At 34.0% G+C, this 23,802-nt stretch overlaps 3 protein-coding genes across 4 annotated transcripts in view; 2 read left to right on the forward strand and 1 right to left on the reverse strand.

The window, feature by feature from the left end:
- Positions 1–784: 784 nt before the first annotated feature.
- On the forward strand, positions 785–6,916 carry LOC107267584 (mitochondrial fission regulator 2). Of its 2 annotated transcripts, none has more exons than XM_015739501.2 (5): positions 785–1,034; positions 2,342–2,529; positions 2,710–2,855; positions 2,924–3,140; positions 4,058–6,916. In XM_015739501.2, the coding sequence occupies exons 1-5, from the start codon at positions 807–809 to the stop codon at positions 4,203–4,205; spliced, it is 927 nt and encodes a 308-aa protein (XP_015594987.1). In that variant the 5' UTR covers positions 785–806; the 3' UTR covers positions 4,206–6,916. The 2 variants fall into 2 exon arrangements, with proteins under 2 accessions (XP_015594987.1, XP_015594988.1); XM_015739502.2 differs by lacking the exon at positions 785–1,034 and adding an exon at positions 1,097–1,311.
- A 1,077-nt stretch (positions 6,917–7,993) lies between these two features.
- Positions 7,994–10,551, reverse strand: LOC107267583 (tigger transposable element-derived protein 2). The gene is made up of 2 exons (XM_015739500.2): positions 9,248–10,551; positions 7,994–9,112 (listed from the first exon to the last, which is right to left on the reverse strand). Exons 1-2 carry the CDS (start codon positions 10,418–10,420, stop codon positions 8,630–8,632), a joined length of 1,656 nt encoding a protein of 551 aa, XP_015594986.1. The 5' UTR covers positions 10,421–10,551; the 3' UTR covers positions 7,994–8,629.
- A 4,357-nt stretch (positions 10,552–14,908) lies between these two features.
- Positions 14,909–23,802, forward strand: part of LOC107267581 — a 41,871-nt gene continuing 32,977 nt past the window's right edge. Inside the window, exon 1 of the mRNA XM_025084919.1 lies at positions 14,909–15,041. Coding sequence (XP_024940687.1) covers positions 14,952–15,041 — 90 coding nt within the window. The 5' untranslated portion in view covers positions 14,909–14,951. The remainder of the gene's footprint in view (positions 15,042–23,802) is intronic.

The raw sequence follows: 23,802 nt of genomic DNA on the forward strand, positions 1-23,802 counted from the left end.
TATTTTTAGATTTTTGCGTATGCGCTGTTTTCGGACAGTATGTGCTGAACATTTGCAAATGTTACTGTACCATTTACACGCGGAACTGAATGTTTCGTGTACATTTCAAATTGAGCTTGTTTAACAGTAGCACGAAAATTTTCGGAATTTATTATAGAACTATTTCATAATTAAATCGTACATATACATGTAAGCGTAGATCATCGACCTGTAATATAGCAAACAGTGCCGCACCTAATATTGGAATGTTCATTCAAAAGCTAAGAAAACAGGTTTTCATACAAGAATGTGTCTTCTTCAGATTTCAAGATGTAATTGGTTGATGGTTATCCTCTTTGCATTTTCAGTCCATTTGAGATACCCGATCGCATCCCTTAGATAAAAGTTGATTATTCAGAAAACTAATTTTTCAATTGGTCAATAATCGTGCGTCATAGAAAATTTGGTCAATTAAGAATCTGATTTGATTTAGATCGCGCTTGGAATATAATTATTATTCGATAGAAAGTGTTATACAAAACGTTCAACTAGAATCGAACGCGTATGATTGGTTAAACTAGACACAGGCAATAAGGAGAACTGTCCAGCCCTACAGTTGGTTGGTTCTAGTAGAATGTTTTTAAAACGACCGATGGTTTAACTTTGTATTGAGTTGAGTAAGATATTGTCAACACAAATTCTCGTTATTCGCTGGCTCCAGCGGAATATTTTCGAAATGACCAATAATGTAGCTTTAACAGAAGCTATTGTGTTGAAACAAGTTGGATAGCTGCGTAGCATAGCATCTCTCGACTGAACATGTGCACATGTGCACAAACTCTTTCTTACTGATTGTGTTGAGTTTCGCTTCTACGTGTTTGCTCCGTGCTGGCGGCACATTAGACAGAATTACACGAAGCCAAAAACGGTCTAGAAAAAAAAGAACTTTTTTTTGCTTGGTAAACGTGGGTTCCCCAAAAACCATTGGTGCGTGTTCAGTACTATTGGGCGCTATTTTTAGGAATTTGAAGAATTTTTTACCACACCAAAAGAAAGTAAGTGCGATCTTATTACATAATTATCGTCTGACGTAATAGTTCTAATTTATTTCAATTTACTTTTCACCGGCATATTGTTATGTCGCAAGCAGCCTGTCTGTCATTAGGCATCAGCTGTTAAATTTATCTAGTTCATTTACAAAAAATGTTTATTATGGATCATTGGCCCATAAAATGTATCAAGTTCTGCGACCAATAAATTTGATACATATTTTATGGAAAGATAAATCATTTTAATCGTTCCGTTATAATAGACAGCAAATATAGAGCAGCTGTATGTATTACTTTTTATTGATATCAGTTTTAGGCATTTATATTTAGACTTTGGAAAATATTTTTCTTCTTTTCCATAAATCTTTATCTGTTCACCATAATTTGATTAATTTCTAATACTCTACTTGTAAGAGTATAGGTAGATAAATACAAAGCATGTTAAAGTTCAATGGCACAGAAGTAAAAACATTTATTGTGTTGTAATCGTATTAGAACCATATTAGTTCTACTTATATAGTAGTCTTCTTATATATTTGCCGTGTGATATTTTTCAGTATAATGTCTTAATCAAGAGATTTATTATTATACTTATAGATGATATTGAACGTAATTTGGATCTGAGATTTATTGCTATAGATAAGTTCTAAATATATTTAACAATCCATAATACATTGTTATTAAAACATCTAATATAACATATTTGTTATTACATAGTATCAATTGTCATTAATGAGTATCGAAACTCTCTGAATGCTTTTATATCATTAAAAATTGCAATTGTGCAGATTCATTTGTGTATACAATTAGTTTTTTCATATATCATAGTTTCATAAAATGTTATTTCTCTTTGAAGCTATGAACAACTGGTTAGAAAACATTTGCAGTATAATACTATTGTATGAGGAACTCAAGTATAATATATTTACTGCATGTTACATTATTATTAATAACAATAAATTTATACCATGGAATAGAGTACAAAATTTATATATGGGGCTAGTCAACTCAATCGTAACAACTGAAGTTATTTGGTCAATTTATTTTTTATGGTAAAAACAATTTCTGATGATACATTTGATAGTCTTATGTACAAAATGTTACATATCATTTTTTTTACATTATTCTGTATGCATATATCTTGTAATTCTTAATCCTCCAGTAATTATTTTTCTTATTCTGACTATATTAAAATACATAAATTTGTATAGTTTGTCAGAATGCGTGTATGCTTATGAATGGCAAGTATGTGTGATAATATGATGATTATTGATAAGATGTTATCTTGAATTATGCAAAACGTATATTTACAGATGGGAGAAACACCAAAGTATTACGGAAAGAGACGCAGCATTGTGCGACGAATTGGATCACTCCTACCACTAAAACCGCCACCTAAAATATATGTCAGTGTCACAGCCTTACACTCGATGACGAATTCTATGATCAATGAGGAGACTAGTAGTGACTGTATTGATTCCAATGTTGTTGGACCTGGAAAGTATGATAATTTATAGCTGATATTAATTTTATCTTCATCTCTTTACTATAATAAAATTACAGCAATCCTGACTAATATTTACATTATATGAAAACTATTTTTCTTAGTCGGCAGTCTCTAACTCTTTATAATTTAATTATGCAATGCTTATATTTCAAAATAGAAATATTGTTTGTTTAGTGGTCGACTATCAGGGAGTAAACCAGATTTGTTGGAACCAATCAGTTTTGGTTCAGAGGTGCGGCTTCTTGCTCTAGAACAAGAACTACAAGAATTACGTGAACAAATCTCGTTAATTGTCAATACTACCAAACAAGTAGATAAACGTAAGCAGAATACTTTTCAAAAACAGTTTATTTGAATGAAAAATGATTTATACGAGTGTCTATTATAGAATCTTCATTATCTTCTTTAAAAAATGGATATGAGAATGGCCTACCGCCACCCCCACCGCCTCCTTTACCACCACCAACAACACCTCATATAGCACGAAGAGCTAGTCTTCAAGATCACAAATTCGAAGATCGTACTAAACCTCAGTTGTTGGCTCAAAAGTCTATGGGAGATATACTCAAAGATATTGACAAAGTCAAGTTGAAGCCAGTTGCAAGGTAGGAATGATTAGCTTAATAACAAGACTGTACTTATTGCATGGAATGCATTTAGGAAAATATAATTTTATATTATACCAATTTTTAACAGTTTTAATCTTATGAAAATCGTATCTGAATAGTAGATGTAGTTCCTGAAAAATTTTAGGTAATCTTTTGATAATATTATGTTTTGAGTTATTATTTTCTTAATGTAAAGGTCAGTTTATAACATATCATGAACAATGTCAAGATGTAAAGGTGAAAAATAATCGGTCAAGTTTTCTGAAGTAGATTTATAAAAATTTATTAATTTTTGGTAAGCACTGTTGGTTTCGAACAATAGTTTTTCATGATTTATTTCAATAATTACTTTCAAGAATCTTTCCATCTACGTATATTCATTTTTGTTTACTTTTCATAGTTATTCGAATGATATCCTATTACAATGCTACAATTATATGAAAATTAATTTGTCTACACAAGTTTTAGTAAGATCATATAATCGGTCCACGACTAAAATAACTTGCAGTGACAAATGGGGACACCTGTTTTGTGTTAGGAAATCCAATAGCAAAATTTCTCATTTGCTAGTGCTCTTTTACTGTAGGTAATAAATGATGTTTCATTAACTTCCATTCATTCCATTGGTTTATGAAATATTACTCTCAGCAAAAAAGCATTCACATTGAGAAATTTTGCTACGAGCTTTACATTTTTCAATATGTCACTATTTTGCTTGTGAACCGATTATAGTTGATATTTTCGATGACAGAGAATTAGAACAGAATTAATCGATGGTATTAACCTATTTTCTTTAAACATACACGTAATCGATTAACTTCTTTAATAACAATAGTTGCGTTTTACAAGTAATTAAAAAGTTTATTAACTCAATACTAAAGAAAAATTTATCTCATTTTAAATACATTTTGTAGGTCACCGGGTGGTCGTCCTTTACGAGTCAAACGCGAAAATAGTCCTTGTAATGATTTACAAGAAATTTTACGAAGAAGGTACATTGCGATGAAAACACCCGATAGCAGGAACTCGTCAGCCAACGTGACACTTGATGATTCGTTTTAATATGCCATTTAAATCTGTAGAAGACCTGAATTTTTTTTTTTAACAGAGCATTCACAGTGGTCTGTGGCTTAATTCTTATAGCTTGAGCATGCATTGAGCAAACATAGGTAACCCATTTTCTTTCATCGGCCACGTATTTCAAACAATCAAAATTGAAGAAAAAAAATCCGAAAGTTACTATTTACAATTTGCTGTTCCATTTATTAGATATGTTTGCATATATTTTAAGCCTTTCCCAAGCAGGCTTGGGATTCAAGAGCTCTTTTAATAAATTTATATTTAAAAAACATTAGCCACTACTTAGAAAAGACATAGTATTCGCAAGAAATTGAATGGAACTCTTTAAACTCAGTGAACTGTCAAGCTGTGAAACAATTTTGTGCACTTTATCAGATATCGATACTTAAAACTTGTTACGTTGTGCTATCTTTAATTGGTACTTCTCTTTTATCAAAGTTACTTTCATGCTATGTGATATAATAATATGACGAATAAGAATTACATGGTATAAATCAACATGTTTTTTATAAAATTCATAATGGAAATGTAAATACATTTTTCAAAATTATTCTAGTTGCGTAACACTATGGTTGGTGCCATGCAATCTTTATTCGTATTAATTATGTGTGCCTCTTTTAAGAGTAATTATGATTAATGAAGAACTCATACATCAAATGATTATATAATTATTCAAATTGTAATAATTAATGTGGAATTAGACCAACACCAATGCTGAATTAGTTGCATCATTCAGTTTTTTGGTTCCTATGCTTGCTCAATTTCTGCTCATAACTGTAAAGGTCTGATTTTTTTTAATTGTAATATCTCATTGATTTGTAAGTCATGCCTGAGCGTGAATTTTTGAAATTCGTCCAAGACCTTCGTAACGTGTAAAGAAATTGCGTGAGCCTTGACACCAAACTTGAGATGTCGACACGAATATGTAAATAGAGAATTGAAAGGAGTCTGTTATTTTTATCAACGTTTTATTTGTATGGAATGTTTCAACAGTTTTCGAATTACTTGACGGTCTTAAGAGTAACACTTCCGTAATTAGAGTCAACGACGAAATAGTATGAATCAAAATGCCAATCTTTTGTTTAATATTGTTTTTGTTCGAATCGTTGTTCATTCTAGGAAGTACTTATAATTTGTTATAACAATTATAATCAAAACAAATTTTGCATTACAGAAAAAAAAAACATTTTTTTCTTTCATTGCAAAGCTTTATATTAATATACTACCTGTGTTCATACATTTTCAAAACATAAACTTTTATACTTTAATATTCTGAAACTGTCAACAAAAACGTTAATCATATTCCCGAAAATGTCAATGAATAATTGTATTATCGAATGTCTGTCTACATCCTTAAACGCAATATTATTATTTTTACACCACATTCTTGAAATCCACTGTTTTCTCTGGGCAGCATGTACAATGTGACGAAAAAAAATATTAAATATTATTAAAAAATTAAAGTATTAAAAATACTGTAACAATTTTTATAGAAACAGTGGTTGTTACATATGAGGATGATAATGGCGATAGTATACCGATACACAAATTTCAGTACAAAAAAAATTCTAGCAATAGCATTACACATAACAAATTCCGTATAAATTGTACTTTTTATTTGACATTTGGGAATATATTTCATAAATATCCAAAAACGTAGAAATACAAGGTATAGACGGAACTTAAATCTTCAATGAAATTACGTGCATAACTGTTGCATCCTTTTAACCCTGAATGAACTGTAAGGCTGTTGTATGTATGAGTCTCTCATTTGCAAACTGTAATTTCATATTTAGTTTAAAAAGATTCTATCTTATAATGAGGAGAGCAAATATATTTTTCCTTTGATCTGAGAGTTGAGTTAAATTTTGACTTTGGAAAAATATCTCACAAATAACTTTAGCATTTTTATATAATATTTGGTTTCATATTTTTCAATTATAGCACATTAAACATTGGCAAATATTATGTGAACTCAACGAGTGATAGTAAATAATACTTTTATAATGTCTGCATCCAGAAATAAACGTTACATAAAATATTATGATACATCGTACGCTTAATGAAACCTTTGTATTGTTTTAAATGATGTAATGCTTTCAATGAGACATCATATATGGTTTGCGTTACAGTAACATACTTATTTTATATTTTCGACTGCTTTCGAATGAAATTAGACGTACGGTGCAATTTTATGTTTTAACTATTATTAATGATTTTAATAGTTTTGAGACTGAACGAGATCTGCAAAGGTGTGACGGTTGTACAGATGTACGTGTTTTATACCTGAAGCTTTTATCAATGACTCGAAATAAATGTTATTGTTACCTAACTTTGTATATAACTTATTCTAAAATGATAAGCTCCGTACCCTTAGAAGAGAACAAAGTAACTTGTTAAAGAATGCCATTTCTGAGTCACTTCTTAATTTTAAATACATGTATACTTGTAAGACTCATCTAAAATTGTCAATTATAATTTCATTGTACATACATTCAAATTTCATGTTCTTGAGTTTTGCTAGAAATTGAACTTTGTATTGCATTTTAGGGACAGCTGACGCAAATTTCGATCAACGAAACGAAATTAATAATCAAGGGGATTTTCATCCAAGCATATACTTTATTTTTTAATCGAATGTTATATTAAATTATAATTTGATGTAAACAACAAGTATAAAAGATTTGCGTATATCTCTCGTACTGTCATATTGTCAATCATACTGAAGTTCATATAAAGGTAAATAAAGAGGGTTATAAGCGTTTCATGGAAAAAAGGTATGATGGGTATTCCACTAACAATCGCAACTAGATAACTGGCATAGTAACGAGATTAATGGAACAGTTAAACAAAGCAGATTTACCTTAGTTCTAGTATAGTACAATATACGGGCTTTGTTTGATATATGTATTTATTTGAGTGATCTTTGTCAGTTAACTCGAGGAAATTGAAGTGACTGAACATGAATTTAGTTGATTTATTTGATGAAAAAATGTTTAATACTTTTCTCGAATTAAAGGAATTTGGAACTACAGAACTATAAAAGTTATAGATCAGTTAATTTTATCATAGGACTTTTATTAAAGTATATCTGTTATCATTTTCATGTATTTTAGGGACCACTATGATATGCTATTTCCATAAGGAATAATTTTTAAATCAAAAGAAAATTTAATAGCAATTCTTATACAATGGTAATTTTTCTTGGATTTATAAATCATTTGTTGTGAAACAGTGACATGAAATTTGAGTAATAATTTCTGATGCATTTGAGAAAGTCTTGAGAAGACTTAAGAAAGTTCTCAGTTCTTTGTAAAAAAAAATAAATGACATTCAAGTCTTTATCCCGACTATATTGAGAATAAGCTGTTTTAATATCAGGTAAGAATTTTTTTTAAAACTTAAATTTGATATATTCAATTATATATTAATTTATTGCATGTATAAAGTACGACAATTACACGTAACACTTTAAATCTTTGTATAGTACACTAACTTCGATTTTTCCATTTTGCATTGTTATGTTTTATTGTATTTCACCATTCAAATGAAAAAGTCAAAAGTCTAATAAATGGAAATTCTATTAAACAATAATTTCGGTAATAATTTAGTGACTATAATATTGATGTACCTATACTTGATAAAAATGGATACGAAAAAAAAATACAAAAAAAAATGGTCAAGTTATAAAGTCGTTCTTTGAGTATTTCTTTTTTTTCGTTGATTTCTCTGTTTTCTGTTATGTCCGTGTACCACTATCTTTCGTTATGTGAAAGTGAAAATAACCTTTATTAACAAAGAACATTTTTCACAAAATTAAATATCGTATTACAGAATTAAAAAAAATTAAAGCTAGTACAGAGTGATACAAGGTGACAGCGCTGTAAGCATTATTTCATTCTGTTACTATATGTTAAAAAATTAGGCAATTATGACCTTCCTAACAAATTACGTACAAGTACAACTAATTATCATAAATATATTTCTATATCTTTCATAAATCAGTCAATCAAGTTTAGAAATAGATAAAATTATATGTATCTCTTTTGCATGGCAGGAAAGAGAGTAGAACTGAATTTGTGGTAAACATAACTTCAAAAACTGTCTGTATGGACTATACAAAAAATATCTGCAGCTGTGCATGCTTAATATAATTTTTTTTCTCTTAAAAAAATATTTAAAAAGAAAGTTAACGGTTCTAGATTATATGCTTTATTAATCATAAAATATACTTAATGATTAATGACACATAACGTTACATTTCAGGTACAAATGCATTAAATTACTCTTAATATTTAATAAATTATAAAATATGAAATAGCTTATATGAGATTTTGTGTTATAACTTTAAATTCTATACAAATTTCACGCAAGATTGATATAGCAAAAGTTTAATTCTTATGTCATTAGTTTTTTGAATTAAGTAAAAACTCATTTGTAACAATTTCTTGAGCACGATGAAGAGCCATGATGATCTCACTTGAGTATTTATTATTATTTTGGCAATATTCAACGGCTGTCTTTATGGCATTATAACCCTGAGCCACTGATATCTCTTTGTTTACATTTTTCGAATTGTTGTTTTCAAAATTTTTTTTATTTAAATTGAGTTCACCTCTAAAAATTTGCAGAATCTCATTATCATCGTAACACTCTTCAGGTGACATTTTAGTTGTGCAATTTAACCACAAGTCCACATGAGACAACTCAACATCTATATCAAGGACTTTAAGTGCTTCCTGAAATTTTTGAGATAATGCCATCAACTGATTTTTCTGATCTCTCTCAGTGGTCTGCGATGTCTCAAGTATGCTCTCATCATCCATTGTAGTGTGAGTTATTGTACAATTATCATTATTTGCACCAGTGTTATCAATATTTGACAATAACTGAAAAATAAAAATTTTAAGTTGTTAACGGTGATGAAATATGTAACAAATAATCATTCCATAGAAGAATAATTACTTTAACGCAAAATAATAAAAAAAATCAATGTTAATTGAGTTAATTGGTATTCAAGTTACCTTATTCCATGACTTCTTTATTGTTTCAACTGATACACGTTGCCAAGCACTAGCAATCCAGAAGATAACATTTCTAATTGTTATTTTCTTAAGGCCACCACTTAGCGTATCTTCACTACCTCCACTATTTATATATTGAAGAAGGTACACCATCAAATATTGACGATAATATGATTTTAAAGTTTGCAGACAATTTTGATCCATAGGTTGTGTTAGCGAGGTTGTGTTCAGTGGTAAAAAACGAGTAATTACATTCCCTTTTGACAAAGTTGTGGGATGGGCTGAGCAATTGTCAAAATAGAGAACAGCTTTGAGTTGTAAGCCTTTTATTTGCAAAAACTTAATAACTGCTGGCACAAATTCATTCTCAAACCATTCACTGAAGATCTGTGCAGTCATCCATGCATTCTTTTGGTTTTTGTAATATACTGGAAGGACTTTTAAATCTTTAATTGCCCTTGGCCTCTCAAATTTTCCAATAACCGCAAGTGGTAATTTTAGAGAACCAGATGCATTGCTACAGGCCATTATAGTAATTCGCTCTTTATTACCCTTAAAACCTAAGACTTCTTCTTCATACTTGGCAGAGAGAATAGTCCTTGGTAGCATTTTAAAATTAAGTCTTGTTATATCACAATAGAATACTTGATCTAAAGTTAAACCTTTGGCTTCAATGTAATTGTTCAAATCGATTTTAAGTGATTGAACAGCATCAGTGTTCGCTGATAGTTTTTCTCCACACACTGTAACACTTTGGATGTCATGACGTTTTTGCCACCTACAGAGCCATTCATTGCTAGCTTCAAATTTGTCTTGTAACTCCAACGCTTCATGAAAGTAGTTTGCTTGAACTTGAATCAATGCAGCATGCAATGGCAAACCGCAAGCTCTTTTTTCTCTGAACCACATCCACATGATTCTGTCAATAATATTATTTTCATCTTTTCGCATTCTCTTATTACCTCCTGACGTCTCACTGTTGCATTCTTCAAGCCATTCATTCAACTTATTTTCATTTTTCTTCCACAACATTACTGTCGCATTTGTCACGTTCAGGTTATTTGCAATAACAGAAACTGGCACACCATTATTTAATTCTTTTATTGCATTCTGCTTTACCGATAATGGATGCGATATGTTTTTTTTTCTTTTTTTATTTACATCGCTTGACATTTCTTTTAGAATAATTATTACTATTTAATATGTCTATATGGCCAGAATTATGACACAAAACTCAGACTATACACAAATATTCCATCAGGTTATATGATCTGATCAGATCTGATTAATGCGCATTGATGTGCGCAGACTCAACGTCAAACCTGACGGGATTCAGATTGATACATATTAAAGCTAAACCAGTTGAAGTCATGTTAATTTTAAGAAAACGATTTTGGAAAAATAGCATAGCATCGGGTAACTTATGCTAATTACCGCAGCTAATTTGTAGTTGTAAATTGTCCTTCAGTTGAATACTTCAAATTGACATAAATGTCAGACTTAACATTAAAAATCCCTAAATATTACTAGGATGATAAACAACACCGGCCGAGCTACGAAACTCACGTGTAAAGTAGTGGCTAATCATGATTAATGATCGTTTCTTAGAGTAAGTCAGTGTACGTAAAGAATAATTAAAGTATTTAATGAAAATGAAGGAATGAAAATATATTTTTATTCGTTAAATCAAATGGAGCACCAATTAAGGATAATGTATTAGTAGAATTGTAACCTGGTAAGTGTTCCACTTTATAACTCTTGTCACTCATAGCATGACACAAAGTATCAGTTGTACTTGATGTTTTATAATAAATTTAACGTAACTGGAGCATTGAAAATATTAAGCTTCTTTTATTTATTTTTATTTCAACCAAATGCAAATACAAGTTCTATAATGTTAATATAAATATATTGTACCTGAGTTGTAAATACTTTACAAATTGATTTCCATCTTAAGTTTTGTGTGAACTAGTTGTAAATTGAATTGAAAAGAAATTGATAACAATAACTATAATCGTAAAGTGTGTTTCAAACCAGTTGTAATCTGTTATATATCAATCTTTAAATGCAGTGAGTATATCATATCCATATCTTCTAATTATACTAACAATAATTATTGTGTTCTAATTGTATTTAATATTCATTAGTATATTTCTTCATAGGAAGATTCTATATATGTTGTAGTGACGAATATAATTCAAGATTTCTTAATGTTTTAATGCGTTGCATAATATTCATATCATATAAATGCTTTAATTACTTGTATTATGTGAACTACAATAGAAGTTTATAACTGAGGCTTTTACAAAAATAAGATTGTTTTTATATTCATAGAAAACTATATTCTAGTTATATACAAAGAGTAATCAGAGCAACAATGATTGATTAATTTGCAAACACAATTTCAGAAGCAATACAGTATACAGGTTTATTCAATACAAACATCCTAATGGAAATTCGTTGTACCATAGAAATGAAATTAATGGACTAACTAATTGGTGGTTTTGTATATACGTTTATTAATATATGCATACATCTGAAATTGATTTTCCAAATAAATATTAATCTTTATAAAAGGATAAAAAGCATGGGGATGGGGACTGCAGAATATGACTCCTTCTTGAAGAGCTTCATGTAAAAAAACAAATTATACAATCCACAGCTAACCTTGAAAAGGAGTTGTATTTTGCAGTTTAGTCGAAAATGGTAGTCAAGTAACATTACAAGTCCACATTGCAGATATAAGTGTTTCATGAAATGTTCCCTATTTTTTCTATGCTAGTCATATTTTAAAAAGTTACAAGTCTTTCGCTTTGAAATTGAAATACGTTGAAATAACAGAATACTTGTATTTAAAAAGTAACTACCATAGAAAGGACAGGGAATAATTTATTCAAATTATAACTTGAATATTTGTCAGATCTCCACATTAAGAGATCCAAAGATTCATAGAATCTTTTTATTACGTGGGGGGACACAAAATACCTTGAGGATTATGACTAGAAGCAGTTACCCAAAGAAAGTTTTAATGAGAAACATATAGACTGATTGATTATAATAGCTGATTTGACTTTGTGAAAGCACCTTTATATATTAGTAAAATTATAAGGTAGAAAGAAGAATTTTATGTTGGCCAAATCGTGTTTCCTTTTATTAAGTTACTGAGTAATGATGATGATAGCAGTATTTAACTGTTAACCCATTCCAGGGAGTGTCAAAGAACCTTGAGTGTATAATACTTTATACACCCTAATTAGAATATGCTACTTTCGTTAATGCTATTCGTTAAGTCTCTAAAGTTTCTATTGTCATTGTCAAATCATAATTGCGGATAATCTTTCAACATTTTGGAATATTAAGATTTTGGAAAAGTTGTGGGATAATTAGCTGATATTCAATATAGCCATTTGCGTATGTGTTTTGCCACACCTGCGGTGTTCATGTTATACGTAATGTAATGTAATTACGAACATAATTGTATTGTAATTACTGTTACCAAGATGGTTTTAATTATTTTACGTGTTTTGCAGTTCATCTAATTCAATTTAACCTAGTTGTATGGTTCTGTGCATGTGTAACGATTTTAGATTGATTGTGAGTCAGACCTGAATTATTGTGTCTTTTTAAAGATACGTGTTTTCTTAGACGGCGTGAATCACGTGAAAAGTTGAAAAAGATGTAAAAAGAATTTTCGTAAGATAATTGAAAGAAATCTATCCAGTGATTATGAATGCACCTTAATGAAGGAAAGTGACGCAGTTTCTATAACGGGGTCTTAGTCTAATGTAGATTATGATTCAGTTTACGTCATATTCGTACGCTAATTAATAAGATATTATATATTTGAAATATTTTCTAAATATTCATGAAATTAGTTTTACAATACACAACAATAGAAGCTTCAGAAAAAGAAAATCTGAGCATGTAGAATATTATTAGCAAATACTTCATTAGAATGAAAGGCACTCCAAGTGCGAAAGATAACGGCAAATCGTATAAATGAAATTCTGTACGGATCACTATATTTTAATTTGTAATATTTTTGTATGATATATTTTTCTTGTAGCATGCAAGAAAAATTTGATTTGTTGGCAACGTCGGATAAACAATTTGATATTTTACTTTGACGTGGCTTCTTAGAACGGGGGATAAATTAGAAATATAGTCAACCATGAATAAAATATTAGGTCAAAGGACATTAAGCTTATGTATGAACTATATAAAGTAACATTAGCAATCTAAGGGAAAAGAGAGTCTGAGGATGAACTTGAAAACCCATTTAGATACACCCTTAGAACATTATAACTTTTGACTCCGTAATTCCATCTTATTTATGTCTCATACAGAAAGCTCAAATTACAGAAAACCCTTTCCGTAAAAATTAGTGCTACGCTGAATAACATTCAAAGTATTTTTTTTCGAGAATTATTTATATCTATTTCAGAAAGTACCCAGGGCTATTCCTGGTTCTCATACACAGCGTACATAAAGGTTTTAAATGAATCTCAATCAAGTGAAAATACTGTTTGCAGCAATCTTAAAGCTCAAAATTAAAGATTACATCAATTCATAAAAATTCGTATTTTTTATTTTCAAACAATTTTTTTTTTCAGCTGGAAACATGATACCGTTACTACGGAATTGGATGCCAGAGTTCCTTCAGGAATTCGTGACGTCATGAAGGCATCATGATACGTCAGTACGTGATAGAAGATTATCCAAGGTAAAATATGCATTTCTTTATTATTAAGAAAAATATTTATTTGACATAATGCTAGTCACTTCGTTAATTTGTTCTCATCGCATCTTTTGCAATTCTAATCTCCAAAGTCATCTCAGCAGGGATCATAGTGTAGAAAGAACAAAAGACAATGCTGGCATTTAATTTCAAACGTTATTCCAAATGAACCTTAAATAACACCCAATCAATGAGGCTTTTGACAAATTTATAAAATTTATTCAATATTGCCACAGAAGTTTTCAAGCAGCTACACGATGCACGCATAAAACATCCTCCGAGACATTTTCAGTTGGATCGATACTGCAAGTGTCGTTACGTTGCGTTGAGGCGAGCCGTTGTGAAGAATCGCGATTGGTTGCACGCGAGCTTGTTCTAAAATTAAACGTCACGCTAAAGTGAACCTAGTTCCTTGACCATTTCTCCCCGACTCCTCTACACATTACACGTTCTCGTTGACAACAGAGAGAATGACAGCCGTTTGTTTTTGTCCTTTAGACATGATTTTTAGTATTAATTTTCAATTAATCCTCGCGATAATTACTAACGAGATCGAGTAAGATTAAATAGATCGTCCATAGAATTTCATATATTTTCAATTATTGTTATGACGTAGTGCTTCTCTGAATTATTGCTCTTGTCTTCCAGAACGCTGAGTCGGCCAAGTAGGAAATGCTGATAGTGGAAAACTCCAGACAAGCTTACTCAGCTCTTACTCGTCTTCCTCATGGAGAATCTTGGCAGTTTTCCTAAAGGGAACGATAGCCTCTGATCGATCCGTCAACGAGAAGTGCGCAGACCTGCCGGTAGTTGGCGCGCCACTCGGATGCACATATCGCTTCTGGTACTCCGTCTCGCGGTCGTCACGGACGTCACGGAGGGACCTGGGGACGCCGGTCGTCCAGCGCCTAGCTCGCTATAGCCACCTAGTGAGCGCGTCCAACGGGCTGCAAAACAATTTACATCATGATCCCGTATTCCACGTGCTTGTGTTTTGGTGGAAGAAGAGACGCTCGTCGCTGGGTTCTGCTGCACGATGAGCTCTGTCCTTTTCCGGTAAGTCAAAATAAAAATCGAGGTATATTATATATTACTATATTGCTTACAAGCGCGATATTTAAGACCGTTAACGGATCCGTAGATGCAGTTCTTGTATTTTTTAGCACGAGAAAGTTTTTTTTAATTTCTCTACAATCGAGTATGTACACAAGCTCGAGTGAGATGAAATGGTACTTTGTCACGTGTAATTAGAAATCATATCATGGGTGGAAGATGATTATGTTTGACAAGGTAGGGTGTGAGATATTATTGGTTCACTTGGAAACACAAAACGGAGATTAAGGTATGAAATAATAGTGAAAAAGGTTAAATCGAATTTCCTATATACGCTTTTACCACTGTAAAAACAAGCCGATTGCTTTTTTCCAATGCAGTCGTGCGTTTTTACTTGTCAATTAAGAATCACATCCGTTACAGTATACTATTGTCTTAAGCAATTGTCTTAAGCAATGATTTAACCATCAATATTCAAATGTCTGTTGTTATTCAGAATTTTGATTTGTTGTCTGCAGGAAAATACGCTACATAAATTTTTTTGTTTGAATACCTTGCGGCAGTCGGTAATTTCATTGAAAGGAAATTTTCCAAAACATTACTGATCGCGTCGTTAATGATTAGTTTTTAAGTTATATAGTTCGACATCACGAACTCTAGCATACGCGACAGTTCGTGATTGCGATAATATGAAGTACGAAACAGATAACGTTTCCTAACGGGACATGTTCACAGATGTGATGTTCCAGCGTAATATTATTATCGGGGATCTATGATAACGATTATGAAATTACATGTATTCTCAATCGACAGCGTCTTTACCTCGTTAGGTTAGGTTAGCTCATTTGTCATGTGCATTTAAATTGTACCAAACAAAATTTATCTTAAGTCAATCATTTATCAGGATAACACAGCATTTTACAAAACTGGATCTATGATATATTTTATCACAGTCATTTCACACTGCTTTCATTGATTCTGTTTATTTGAAAAATCACACTGTTTGTTTGGGTTGTAATTGCTATTCGGATTCTCATTTTTTTTTAAATCCAATTATTACCGTTTTCGAAGCTAATTATACAATTTCGTTTTGTCACGATGCTCTATTGTTTTGATGCATGCATGGCACGTGTCTCACTTGTGCCACGTGCTTTTCGAGTTTCACGTGTTATTCAATGTTCACTTTGTTCATTTGCCTTATCGACCACGAGACCCTTTAAGTATAGTCATTGTTGACGATCGATATATCGAAAGATAACTATTTATCTGTATCGTTCTAGGAACATAATACGTTACTCTTCAGACTGACATTAATGCGTCAACGTTATTAATAGGTATGCTAAATTTTGACAGTTGATCGAAAACAAAAATACCGTAACCAATATCTAACGATAACGTCCAGACACGTGTATAGGATGACAGGTGGAAAACGTGAACAGATGGAAACGTCTGCAATGACGTATGAAACACGTGGAATTGTTTCATGAATTTATAATTGTATTAAGATAATATTCGTGTTTACGCAATTTCATGATATAGATGAAACAATAACGACTGCCTTCAATACCTCCGGTGTCAATGCAGGACATCCGTGAAATTGAAATTTCCAATGCGCTTGCGCAAATTTTCAAATAATTTTAAATAAACCGCCGAAGCGATTCGAATTTACTACGGTGATCAAATTTATGATATAAAGGGAAAAAATGATATTTGAACACGTGATATTTAACACGGAAGTACCACACTTCCGATGTTAATATTTTTTATATATGAATTTAATATTTTTTTTTTCTCACACCAAGTAGATAAAACGCTATTGCATAATTCATGCAGTATCTCAAGTTCAGTCTATTTGCTCTGATATTAATTCCGTTTCTCTCTTTGTTTCTGCTTTTTTTTTTTTTTTAATAATATTTACCCTTTTTCCATCACTTCCTACAACGTCTATTTTGAGTACTGGAACTTCTGTCATCGAATATCTTCGTTTCCCGTTTTTTTTTTCTATTTTATTATGGAGTAACATGTCTGACAGCGATCGATCGACATCTCAGATCTTTTTTTTTTTAACAAACTTCTGAGCTCTCATCTGAAATAGCTTAATGATATATAGTAGCACAGACTCAATGGTCCAGTGATCGTTGTAGCAGTGCTATGAATAATTTTTTTTCTGTGCTCAAATGGATTTTTCAGGTAATGTGTCTTTTATATATTTTGTGACGTATATTTCGCGATCGAGCCTCGTCGGGAGATGAGAGACTGACCGGCGCACAACTTACGCGATTCCTTCGCGTTCCAGGCAACCCAGGGCTAACACATACAATTCTTCCTTGTCGGTCGGCGGAATCTCGTACTCCAAACGAACGCGATTCTACGAGTGGGAACATCTCGTGCCTATAGGCACCATTCAAAAACGGACAAAACGCGGGGTACTACGAGATCTCGTCGCTCACAAAAATTACAAATCGCTTCCCGAAATCTCTACGTCTTTTCGATCGGGAGAATTTAGCCCGTACACGCGGCCTCGGACAAAGTCCGAATTCTCCACAGACTCGAACCCCAAAAACAAAACGGCTCCAAAAACACGACTCGCGTCGTCGACAGTCCAGGGAAGAAGAAGGAACTTGTCTTCCCTTTCGATCGTAATCGGCAGCACCGGAGACTATAATCCTCTCCCTTATTCGCAACCACCGCTGATTGGTCCTACGGCCCCAATCATAAATCTCCGATATGACACCACGCGCTACAATTCAAATCCGTCTTCGCGACAATTCATACGATTCGGGAACAGCGATTACTGTCTGTCCCGCGACGGGCTCCGTCTTCCCATAGGAATTCGCAACGGTTCACCAGGCGTCCCCGGATTCCCAGTTCGCGAGTCTTCGTTCCGTTCGTCGATAGCGGTGGGCCTCCGTCATGTGTTGTGGTGCGTTACAGGTGCTCCGTCGTTCGTAGGGCTATGTCACGTGGAATGAGTAATAGCTCCCTGCTAGTTACTCGGTACGCGTAGCCCAGTTCCTTTAGCTCGGGTGATAGCGTGCGTAGAGTTGATCCAAGTCCCGAGGTGATTGGTGCGGTGAGCTACGGCACGCGCAGCTCGGGCCCTGCCGGCACTCTGACGTCACTCAGCCTTTCGTCCTCGTTACTCCCACGCTGATGATTCCTCGCTGGTTCTTCTTCAGGTTCGGTAAGCCCGCGATTACAATATTCGCGGCATGGGACATAGCGAAAATCAAAACAACAGAACCAGAAATCAAACAATTCATAACTTCGTTAGCCCTTGAGGGGGTGGCATCTTGCCTGGATTCTTTTCTAATTCGATTTTTCCCGCGTGCCACTACAGTTCCCGCCGAGGACCTGACGGGGTAAAATCTACCACGTCACAATTTATACATGAACGTAAATCTATTAAGCTTGATATTTGTTGCACACACATGTATATGCAAAAATGTAATATTGATTTTACATAATATTGATTGACTATTTATAATACACGTTTCATTGGGATAGCATTGGATTAGAAAAAAATTATTGCTATAAATATAACGTAATTAAAGTGAATAATTATTTAAATGAAAATCTTTGCTCGTGTAGAAGAAAGTGACCAAATATGGAATACCATTTTGTTTTTGTGGCTTAAAAAAAACACTATCATGAATTAAAGACTTTTAATTATAAACACAGTCAGTCATACATTTTGGCTTATCTTAGTCACAGTCTAGTGTTTTAATATTAAACAACATATTTTTTTTAATTAAAAAATGTAAGTAACAGAATAGTAGCTATTTATGGAATAGATACCCAAATATGGAATATGGAAATAAGACACAAAGTAGTACAGTTTTCAGAGGAGCGATTAAGGTTTTAATGATTAGATAAGCAACCGTTGTTCGTTTCAATTCAGTATCTGTTTCCGCGTTAGATTTGCTCTTAATCAGCTCGAAGTAGAAATTGGCTAAGTTACAGAATGATAACGAGCGATAGTAATGAACCATTGAATCGCGTAGGTTCGAAATTTCGCCCTCTGGAATTTTCCAACAAAGCACAACCGGCACCGATTGATTTCTATTGAAAGCAGTAGTTGGCAGTTTGCCAGTAGTAGATTGTAGTCCCGAGTGTCCAGGATTTCGTCACTTAGGAACGAAAGTCTACACGGTGAGAAATAAATGGCAAAAATTTCTGAAAATTTTAATGTAAAAAATCACTCTGATAATCATAACCTCGGGATATCTTGCTACATTGATATTTATATTGATATTAACATAGTAACTTTTCATTTGTCACCAATAATTTTTACCAATCAGGGTAAAAAGTACAGTCAACGCATATTTAAAGTCCTACTAATTACGTACACAGGGTATACGATGTTCGTTTAAAAGCGATAATACGATTATAAATAACAAATTACATTATTGAATTACTATGCATTACATTGACATACATTACAAGCTTGATACCATTGACCGAGCCGTGGCGCTAGTGTCGCAAAATGAAATATGGCCGCCGGAAATCTAATAAAGAAAACTGAATATGCAGGAAATTTGAAAGATGCATCTGAATTTAATTTTAATATTCTGAAATCGTCCTCGATTATTTTAGATCGAATCAATAGATAATCTGATACCAAACCAATTCCAAAATCCGTATAATCCAGCCAAAAGAATATATCGATTTATATATTATAATCAGTACAGATAATAACTGTTCAGAGCGATTTATAAACTTTTATCCACGAGAAAATGAGTCACTTCAGCTTACGTGATCCAGTTTTCAAGAAGTAGGTGGTAGATAACGATCTTTGGCGCACGATAAAGCGCCCAAGCGGGTTCTATCTATAAGATCAACGAAAATCACCCACTGGAGATAGGGATGGAACATCCCCTCGTTAGTCAGATTCATTAAGCAGTAACCTCCGTCGAGGACGCATCTCGCGTAGAGATACGAGTAACGAGGTAACTGGACTCCTAGGAACCTTCTCCACGTGGGATGCAGACTGTGGGGATGGAATTGGGTCTCGAGGTTGAAGGAACGAAGGAGAGCGAAGAGGAATTAAGGACGCGAAAGGTTAAAAGGTTAAATGTGGAAAATGAATGATGGAAGCTCGAAGATTTTGTGAAAATATTTCCAGGCTTAGAAACTCTGGGTATTTTCTGCTGCTTCCTTAGGATTTTAATCTTCTTCCTTGAGTCTACACCCCCTGCGAAGGGCCTCTCGAGATGTACCAACGTTGACGGTGATTAAAAGTAAAGCTAATGAATTGGTCGAAAGTGCTTTTCGAGATAGAGTGTCTTCAGTGGCCGTTGAACGACAGGGGCGCCACTTTCTTAAGAGCTCCAACATCTACAACCTTAAATAGGTTATAGCTTTTGGAGTTACTCGTCGCTTCGTGTCCGCAAATGTTCGATTTATTAAAAATTTATTACGTTCGCAGTGTTATATTCGTAAGGGAAATGTATTGTTGTGTAAGAATTTTTTTTATATGTGGGGATCTTTTCCGAGGTGAGCGTGAAATGACGGACTGCAACTTTAGTAATTACAAGAACGTTTATTATACAAACGAACACCCTTGCTTAGCGTATAAATCAGAACTAACGCGTCGTTCCCCCTCTCCGCGGCTCAGCTGGAGTCACGTGACCCCACTGCCATCGCCAGGCCCGTGGCAAGCCAGGCCCGGGGCCCACTCCTACATATATATAGATTTCGGAATAACGAAAAATAATATGGGATAATTTTACGTATTCACTTTGGCCAGAACGAGGCAATATGTATTTCTAGAAAAAGGCGTGTAAGTTACTATGGCGTCATATATCTTTTTTTAATTAGTGTCGAACATAGTAGTTAGTAAAGGTGTCTCATAGTTGCGCATTGCCAGCGTGCTTTGCAGTTATGGTCGATTCACAACTAAAATTTCGTAAAAATAATTTTTACGCCAATCGTCTGCACACCGGCGCAGTGCCAACCTTGAAAATTGATTTCCCATAAGCTTTGTGATTTTGAAAATATTTTGCAAGTGTATCACTTATATCGCGATTACCATTAAAAATATTTCTTACCAACAAGTTGCGTAATAGTTTATCGCATAGTGAGAATTATATTGTCGCGTTCAGCGTGCGTACAATGGTATTATAAATTATTGACGGAATTGTCGGCTTAGGCTGATAAAAAAATTGGTAGTCTTCAGCAACGTGGTTCTTAAATTTGATCTTGAATCTCTTATGACACTCAAGCTACTGTCAGACGCAGATTGAAAGTTACATTCAAGTTAATATTAAGGTTGATATGAATTATTAAGACGCTCTCGACTTGCCAACCTGTTGTGACCGATGACGTCAGAAAGTAAAATTTCATCAGCGCCTTGTCGAACGTCATTTTCAAAAGGAAGTTTATATATATCGTCAATCTTCCGAGGAATTGCGTCAGCGTGAGATTGTTAGTCGCGTGGGGTCCTTAAATACCCCATTTTAATAATGCAATGTATCGATGTCCAATGGAAAAATCTTATTCTGCACTGTGGATTTTAAATAATTGAAATCTTCCTTGGAGACTGTACTTTCACGAAGAGCGTCTTGTACTATTATCAGACTACTAATTAATTTGGGCTAAGGGATGTCCGTTTTATATATGTTTAAGAGTGGTAGAGGACAGAGGTTGGGAGAGTGGAAAAATCCCGTTTGGGAGTAACGGGAGTCCAGGCTTCGTAATGGCGTGAATTTTTATGGAGGATTAAAATGAGGAATTTTTGGGAATAGTCAAAATCGGCGTTAACAGATGTAGATGTAGAACAGTGTAGATTAATGGTAAAGGAGCGGTGCGCGTATAGGATAACGGTTTACGGATTTTTATAAGGATCAAGCATTAGGAGTGTTTGGATAATCGCAAAGAACGAAAGGGATTGGGAACGTAAGACTGCGCGGGACTTTTAAAAAGATGAAAATACGTCTGGAATAACAAAGGCGTAATTATGAGTAAACCTCCACGTGCTGTTGCAGCGAACAATGGTCGTCGTCTCTGTTATTGTTATAATTCTATTGAAAGCATTCTCTATTATAATCTCCTTTAATTTGAGCAATTAAAATAAATATGGTATAATATAATAATGAGATCGCGAAGCCTTGAAAGTACAATTTTTAACTCACGCGTATAATGAGAATGGTCGAGTGAAAAATAGGGCATTTATATTTTGACAAGGTTCAATGAAAAATTTTTAATTGGAAGTTTTTCGTAATCAAGCGAAGTATCAGGATTATGAGTAATCATGCTTATACACGTATATCATCGTATATTTCATTGCGAATGAATTTGGTTCGAATAAATAAAATTAATAAAAATTTTATTTCAACCAATCACGTGGGATAGTTTTTTTGAAAATTTTTCGAATTGTCAATGTAATTTGAAAATGTACAAATTGACTGAATAATTGCATAGTATCTTTAGTTAAATTTAGTTCTACCTTTTTTTTGTATTAACTCTGCAGGCTGCTGTGGAGAGATAGAGTCGAGGTACCGAGTTGTCCGGCAGAGGAGACGACCCGATGGAGACGTCTTCATGGACCGGCGGAGGTCCGGGTGAGATACCGGCGCCCCGCTGGTGATAGGCAAAGGGCTGTAGGGCGGGCGGAGCTATAGTTTTGTTACGGCTAAGGGCAGGGGTGGAACACCCTGACCCGAGTTAAGGACGTGGTGCCCGGCTGTCGCCCAATGCCTTGGGGAAGCGGCTGTGGAAGATCTCTAAGAGTCACGTACCTGATGCTTACTCTGACCCTCTCTAACTCTACGTAGCAGCCTGGGCGGCCGCGCATTTCCGTAATCATTCGCTCTGGTTTTGTACATCCAGTTGCGTTTGCTGATTTTACGCGTCCCAAAAGATCGACAGGATCCATTAAGCTACCATCTGTTCTGATAGGTTCCTTCAGAGCTCTCGTTTTGACGGAGTTCAGACTGTTCCAGCTCAACTTCCAAGAGTTAAGAAAATACGTTATAATATATAACTTTGACATATTATTATATATGTACGATATATATATTGTGACGTGATTTTTCGATTCACGGTCACAAAGCGACTCCGACTACCGATACAAATAACATTCTCGATTTCGGATTCCCTTCGGGTCGCCACCGTGCTCAGAAGCTACGCTCTCGGGTTGATTTGTATAGTTATGCCAATGCTCTCGGAAGATTTCGTTATTGTGTGGTCGACGTGCTCGAATCTGCCATGGGAAGATAGTCTCGACGTACCGAGTTGCCCGGCAGACGAGAGTACCCGACGGAGACGTCTTCACGAACCGGCAGAAGCCCGGGTGAGATACCGACGCTCCGCTGGAGATGGGCAAAGGGCTGTAGAGCGGGTGGAGATATAGTTTTGATACGGTTAAGGGCAGAGGAGGAACCCTCCTGCCCGAGTTAAGGATGTGGTGTCCAGCTGTCGCCCGATGCCCTGGGGAAGCGGCCGTGAAGGTTCTCCAAAAGTTACGTACCGATTCGCTAAGGAACGCTCTCGATTTGGTTTAAAGGGACGACTCGAGGGAAATGGAAGAGTTATCGGCTATAAGGATCTCGACCAATCAGAATGATTAGTTCTTGAATTTGGCTATTATAAAAGCAGTCCGTCTCGGGGCACCGACCGAAGTGTCACGAACTGGCTCGCGCTCCCGTGCTATCTGTTGTTCGTTTTTCTAGCGGTATTTCGATACGGTATAGCAAGTTCACGTTCATGTAGTTCTCGCGATATCTAGGAAGTTCTATGGATTTTCTGGGAGTGTTCCAAAGGT

The sequence above is a fragment of the Cephus cinctus genome, unplaced genomic scaffold (genome assembly GCF_000341935.2).
Source record: "Cephus cinctus unplaced genomic scaffold, Ccin1 Ccin1_scaffold0413, whole genome shotgun sequence".
NCBI lineage: Eukaryota > Metazoa > Arthropoda > Insecta > Hymenoptera > Cephidae > Cephus > Cephus cinctus.